Source organism: Gavialis gangeticus, unplaced genomic scaffold, assembly GCF_001723915.1.
Source record: "Gavialis gangeticus isolate Ggan-Ray unplaced genomic scaffold, GavGan_comp1, whole genome shotgun sequence".
Taxonomy (NCBI): Eukaryota; Metazoa; Chordata; order Crocodylia; family Gavialidae; genus Gavialis; species Gavialis gangeticus.
The window spans coordinates 14,293,179-14,300,137 of record NW_017729004.1 but is presented as its reverse complement, the minus strand read 5'-3'; the positions used below and the strand labels follow the sequence as shown (position 1 = coordinate 14,300,137).

At 46.1% G+C, this 6,959-nt stretch overlaps 1 protein-coding gene across 5 annotated transcripts in view; it reads right to left on the bottom strand.

Annotated features, from left to right (window-relative positions):
• Positions 1-6,959, bottom strand: part of NUB1 (negative regulator of ubiquitin like proteins 1) — a 47,008-nt gene that overhangs the window by 10,053 nt on the left and 29,996 nt on the right. For 4 of the 5 annotated variants that reach the window (XM_019508115.1, XM_019508114.1, XM_019508112.1 and 1 more), the window contains 4 exons: positions 5,331-5,438; positions 4,975-5,127; positions 3,150-3,296; positions 643-849 (listed from right to left, as the gene is read on the bottom strand). In XM_019508115.1, the coding sequence (XP_019363660.1) occupies positions 658-849; positions 3,150-3,296; positions 4,975-5,127; positions 5,331-5,438 (600 nt within the window). In that variant the 3' untranslated portion in view covers positions 643-657. Of the gene's footprint in view, positions 1-642; positions 850-3,149; positions 3,297-4,974; positions 5,128-5,330; positions 5,439-6,959 lie in introns of those variants that run through there. The other variant, XM_019508116.1, reaches the window with a different exon arrangement.

Genomic DNA, 6,959 nt, shown 5'->3' with positions numbered 1-6,959 from the left:
GGGCATCTACAGGAATGTGACTGACCTCAGGACCAGCCATCCCTTTACAGTTAAGTGTGACAGTAGTACTAAGGAAATCTGTAGTAATTTCTGACATGGGGCCGGGGGCCTGAAAACTGCAGAGTTGTTGTGTGGGAGCTCAGAGCTGAGGATGTAGAGGGCTTTCGGATGACTGGGCTAAGCAGATAAAGCATTTAATTTAAAATAGGAAATCTGAAACCTATCAATTTGAACATGCCTGTTTATTTCCTCATTTATGAATTCTATGAAGCACTGTCTATCTTTTCTCCTCTATCTTTGCAATGAATTGGGGGAGATGCCTCTGCTGCTGATATTGCCCTGATTACCGAATAGCACCAAAGCAAGGCAGTTACAACAGGGAGAAAGGTAGGCATTTTGGCTCCTCCTCACAAATACTAGGTTCAGTATTTGCAGTCTTGTTTTCATCCCTGATTCAGAACATCATGACAAAACAGAATTTTTATCTCTACCTTTGAACATGCAATGCTGGCAGGACTCCAACACCTTAATCAGCAACATACATGCACCAGAACTTTACTGTGTATGGCTTCTTTCCCCTCAAGTGACAAAGATCAGTGGGGAGTACAACACCTGCAAAGCTTTGCAAAAGAAGATCTACTGTGGCTGTTTAACTGGCTAATGGGATGAAATGGCACTTTTGGTATTAACATGGTCTACTTCTTCAAAATCAAGCCTACAATGCAGTCTTAGGTTTCTTAAAGTAAAACTTACCTGATCAATACTTTCTTTAGGAACCTGAAACTGGTTCAGTGTCACAGGATTGTTGTTATCATTTTCCAAGAATAACTGAGGATTACTAAGAAGAATCTAAATAGAAAGGGGTACATAAGTAATACAGCTGTGTCATTCCTCCATGCAGACACACATTTATAATTAGAGGCTGGGAAAAGTTCTATTAAGTTCATGAACTAAGATTCCTTCTAGACTTTCCAAAGATTAAGTGTACTAAAAAGCTGAGAAGTCAGAGCACACCTTCTCTTGTAAAAGCAGAGCAATTAAAAAGGTAATTGTGTATACCAGAAGAGAGATCATTACTATTCTGATAGATCAGTGATCCTCAAACAGGATGCTGCAGCACTCTATGGTGCCTTGAGACTGTTTCAAGGGCACCGCAGCATGCCACAAAATATTGGCACTGTTAATTACGCAAACATGATTCACAAGATAAATCTAGAAATTTCAAACAGGAATCCACAGGTTTAAATAAATCTGACCTGTTGTAGTCTCAGTTCTTTGCAACAGAATAATTGCTCTATTATATTTTCACAGTTAAAAAAAAAAAAAAGAGTGGAAACTAAGACCTAATGTTTTCCAAGAAGTGCCTCAAGCCTAAAAAGGCTGAGAACCACTGTGCTAGGTGTATATATATTTGGCTTCTCTGTCACTTCTTTTGAGCCACAAATCACCTCTGAGGAGAAAGAGGAAGATTTCCTACCAAGTTGTGCTGCTGACCTGCCTTAAAATACTTATGCTGTATCATGAGGTGTGGATGATGTTTTAAGGGAGGTGACTGAAAAGGTCTAAAAGAGCTCACTGTTGGAAACTTGGGCTGATTTGTGAACCTGAATTTCTCTTCTCTTAATGTGTTCCATTACAGCCTCCTTATATTGTTGTAATTCATCTCTTCTGGATGCCTACACACTCAAAATAATAGGAGACAACTGGCCAAATAAACTTGGTGTAATTTTGCTAAGTTCTAGTGTTCATACTTTATTTTTAAAGTACTTTATTTCTTTCCATGTAGAATGAGAGAAAAGTGGTGCCAGAAGGAACCTCAGGAAGTCAGATGCATCATTTTGGTCTGTCCTAAAATCCTTTTGCTGCTCTTCTGAGATCCATCTTGGACGGTCTTTTCTCCGTGGCCATGAGTGAGAGTTAATATGCTGTTCTAACTTATCTATAGGAAACTGTATACCTAAATGTGTTTAGCTTTTACGTCCATATGGGAAACACAAATATTCATCTGTTAGAAAGAGAATGACATACTAGTGCAGGGGGCAAAACAGCAGATCCGGCAGACAGCCAGACTCCACTTGTAAGCAGCCCTTGCCCCAAGCTGTCATGGTCCCACTGGTCCCAGGGGCTCCAGGGAGACTGGCCAGGAACAGTGCAAGCAGGGCAGGCAGTTAGGTGGGGACCTGCTCTGGGTCCAGGTCTCGTGGTGGTGACATCGTAGGGTGGGGGCAGTGCCACAATCTGCTCTCTGCAGAACCCATGCTTGTTGCAGGGACGTACAGGAAGATCATGGCTCTGCCCCAGCCCCACCCACCCATCTCACTCCGTCACAGCCCCATCCCAGCCACCTGGCCACGTGCCCTTCCTGCGTGGGTCCTGCCCCGGCAGTGGATGTGGGGTGGATGGGCTGAGATCCCCAGGCAGCAGGGCTGGGTCTGGCAGCGGCAGCCAGGAGCTGCCACCACAGGGGCTGCTGGGAAATGGAGTCTGCCATGGGCCCAATCCAGACCGTGGACTGCACTTTGCCTACCCCTGCACTAGTGGGATCAGCAGACAGGAAACGAGCCAGCCCAACTTGTCACTTAACAGAGGGTCAGATTTTAAAATCATGAAGTGTCTGTTCATTTTTAGGTAGCATTTAAGTGGGTGGCTGTTATTTACAATCTCTTAAATAGCTTGGAACGCACATACTTGAAACCTCTCCTGATGGGATACTCTAATAGAAATACTCAGGTTGGAAGCCTTTCCTAAGAAGCTTTGAGGTTTTCATTCCCTGCTAGATCCTGAACAACAAGAATTTGTTAATTTTCAGGGCTTACTTGGAACGAAAAATGGATAAAGTCTGGTATGTTAGGGGGAAGAGTGGGTTTGTATATTTTAATCTTGGATTAATTTTTGATACAGTGAAACTAGCCTCCTGATTCTGGACTTTTTTGTATTTTATTTTATAAATATTGTTAAACTGCCCAGAACGGTTGTACATATATGATAAAACAGTAAAGTGTTGCCCTTTTACCAGTGTAGGGAGTACTAATTTAATCCTGTAGGAAGCTAAAAATAACGAAGTCTGAAAAATCACACAGGCTTGCCAGGCTGATTTTTATCACTTTGTATGGATAAAGTTCATTGGACCAGTTTTGGAGGTCATTTACCTGAAAAGCATTATCCAAGTTTCCACTTGCTTGATGAAGAGCCTTTTGAGCAGCTCGCTCTGAATAGCCCATGTTTTTCAAAGTATTTATGTCCTCCTGTCGCTGCCGCCTCTTGGTTCTTTCCTCTGTCCTTATTTGTGCCTTCATCTATAAAAGCAGAGTCATTAAAAAGCTAATTGTATAAAAGAGTTACTCTACCAGAGGATTACAAGATCATAGGAAAGTAGGGACCTCATGAAGTCGTCTAGTCCAGCCCTATGCTCAAGGCAGGATCATCTCTAGCTAGACCATTCCACTGATGGATCACTACTACTCTGATATTTACTTTGATTTCTCCTCGGGATAATAGTAGGAAAGTTTCCTCTATCTGAGCTGCTGAAAAATCTCCAGCATCTACAGTAATTGTTAAGGTTGGATTTTTTTTTTTCAGGATCAGGCCCTTGTTTATTAAGCTCACAGTGGTCCTAGTCTAGTAAGTATTAGATCAGATTTTATAGATGGATATGCTGCAAGTGGTCAAGTGACTTGCTTAACTTTGGACAAGGTGGGTAAATCCGATATCTTTTATTAGACAAAGCCAAATAGTTGGAAAATGTTTTTTCTTTGCAAGCTTGTGGGTACAATTACCCTTCATCTGGCAGAGGAAGCATCTGCAGATGGCCTTCCTGGATGGAGTAGTAAAGCAGCCAGAGGCCAGTATGCATGCAAGAAAACCCATCAGTTAAAATATAAATTGAGGTGGTCAGTAGGTGAGAGACAAGTGGCCTTAGACCAACACTGCTATAACCTATACCAGGGGTCGGCAACCCCTGGCACGCGTGCCAAGCATAGCACACAAGGCCATTTTCCTTGGCATGCGTTGAGGCTGGGAAGGCAGCAGCTGTTTGCAGCCTCCCAGCTGCAGCTGGCCCCATCTGTGGGTAGCTGCTGCCACCCAGGAGCTTGGGCTGCTCCCAGAAGGCAGCTGCGATGCTGCAAGCCCTAATGGGAGCAGCCCAGGCTCTGTGGCTATCAGCAGCTACACAGAGCTGGGGCCAGCTGCAGCCAGGAGGCTACAAACAGCTGCTGCCTGCCTGGCCCCAACGGGCACAGTGCCAGCACCTGCTGCCTCCCCCGGGGCCAGGAGACAGCTGGGGCCAGGCCAGGGTGGGAAGGCAGCAGCTGTTTGTAGCCTCCAGGCTGCAGCCAGCCCTGGCTCTGGGTAGTTTCTGATGGCCACAGAGCCCAGGCTGTTCCCATGGAAGCCCTGTGGCAAGCAGCCCGGGCTCTGTAGCTGTCAGCAGCTACCCAGAACCTGAACCAGCTGCAAACGTCTGCTGCCTCTCTGCCCTGGCCCTGGACAGGCAGCACATACCAGTGATGCTCCCCTCACTGCTTCCGCAAAGCAGCTTTGGAACCCGGTGTGGCAGGGCACAGCGGGGGGTGCAGAGAGCTACCTGCTCCCAGCTTCCTGCTGCTCTGCCACACTTCCCCTGGCCAAAAAACATTGCCTACCCCTGACCTATACCCTTGCCCGAAGTTAGGACAGTCAATGTCAAAACCAGGAATACAACCAAGGAGCACATCTTCTCATGTGCCTCTGCAGTAAAGTTGCTGTTCTTTGGGCCTTGCAGCCCTGTGCAAGGTGGGACAGACCTTGCTTCTTAGGGATGTATTTCACACGTGCAACAATCTAGGGAAAATTGTTTAAAAACAGTACTGAGACTAACATGAGGATGATAAAAGCCTTGGTTCTGCATTACCCTTCATACTCAAGGCATGTCATCACTGAGCAGAAGTGCTCACACAAACATTGTCTCGTTTAATTCTTTTCCCTGCACCATACCTCTCTTCTATTGCTGATAAGATTGGCAGCATGAGCCACGTTGCCATAGCTAGCTCGCAGACCAAGGCGAGCTTCCTGAGGAGAGAATCCCAGGAGTAACAGATCATTGACTTTTTCAGGATCTATGAAGAGCTCTTGAAACAAATCAGATGCCTGTACACAGAGAGAACACAGCAAATCAGTAAATGCTGTCACTTGCATACGAATTGCAGTCCCTTCTCAGCTACCCAGAGCAGCCACAGACCAGGGCTGGAGAAGAGGAAGAACACGAGAAAAGGCACATATGTACCCTATTTTTGCAAAAAAGCTTTTCTTACATGATCACAGAGAGCCTCCTGCTCACTGCAATGACTTACCTTCTGCAGATATTCAGCAGCATCTTTTTCTTTACCATTGTGAAAGTATCCTATTCCCTGGAGAAGGTAAAGCCTTAGAAATAACACCTTCTCACTGCCATGACTTCCCTAAGGAATTGAACAAACAAACAAAAAAAAGGTTAGTGTACAACAGAGCTTCAGTCCACTGGCTGGTAATCACCCCAGGTATGCTACATATTTATTTACATGAGGTCATGGCAGTATGTGGCATTCGAAAAGGAGGTGAAAAAGCTTCCATCAAAGATCATGCATGTACATGTACACTGCTGTTAGATCCACATGAGTGTTATATATCTTGACTTCAAAAAACCCTTTGACCTGGTATCCCATAATCACAATTGGCCAGTTTGGCCAAGAGGTGGCCTTGGGTCCACCATGGTCCACTGGCTGGGGCATTGGCTCCGTGGTTGGACCCAGAGGGTAGTAACTGACGCAAGTCAATCGTCATGGTGCCCTGTGACCAGTGGGGTCTCCCAAGGCTCTGTTCTTGGACCCATATTGTTCAACATCATCGTTAATGATGTGGACACTGGAGTCAGAAGCGGACTGGCCAAGTCCGCCGATGACACCAACCTTTGGGGCAAAGCATCCACACCTGAGGACAGATGGGTGATCCAGGCTGACCTGGACAGGCTCAGCAAATGGACAGACGAGAACCTGATGCTGTCTTACACTGAAAAATGCAAGGTTCTCCACCTCAGGAGGAAACACCTGCAGCATCCTTATAGGCTCGGCAGTGCTACGCTGGCTAGCACTATGGAAGAAAGGGATTTGGGGGTCATCACTGACCACAAGATGAACATGAGCCTTCAATGCGATGCTGTGGCTAGTAAAGCGACCAAAACGCTGGCTTGCATCCATAGATGCTTCTCAAGCAAATCCCGGGATGTCATTCTCCCCTTGTACTCGGCCTTGGTGAGGCCGCAGCTGGAGTACTGTGTCCAGTTTTGGGCCCCACAATTCAAAAAGGATGTGGAGAAGCTTGAGAGAGTCTAGAGAAGAGCCACGTGCATGGTCAGAGGTCAGGAAGACACACCTTATGATGACAGGCTGAGAGCCATGGGGCTCTTTAGCTTGGAAAAACGCAGGCTCAGGGGTGATCTGATGGCCACCTATAAGTTTATCAGGGGTATCCACCAGGATCTGGGGAATGTTTGTTCACCAGAGTACCCCAAGGGATGACAAGGTTGAACGGTTATAAACTACTGCAAGACCGTTTCAGGCTGGACATAAGGAAGAATTTCTTTACTGTCCGACCCCCCAAAGTCTGGAACAGCCTGCCATCGGAGGTGGTTCAAGCACCTACATTGAACACCTTCAAGAGCAAATTGGATGCTTATCTTGCTGGAATCCTATGACCCCAGCTGACTTCCTGCCCTTTGGGTGGGGGGCTGGACTTGATGATCTTCTGAGGTCCCTTCCAGTCCTAATGTCTATGAAATCTATGGATTCCTCTGAAATTGAGGGGAGTTTGGGGTGGAAGGGCCTACCCATGCAACTAACGACTGGACCAAGGTCCTGTATATACTATTTTGTTACATTGTGGGATAGCAAAATTTAATGAGCAAAATTGGGAAAGTCGCTTGAGCTGACACTTGCAAAACATCT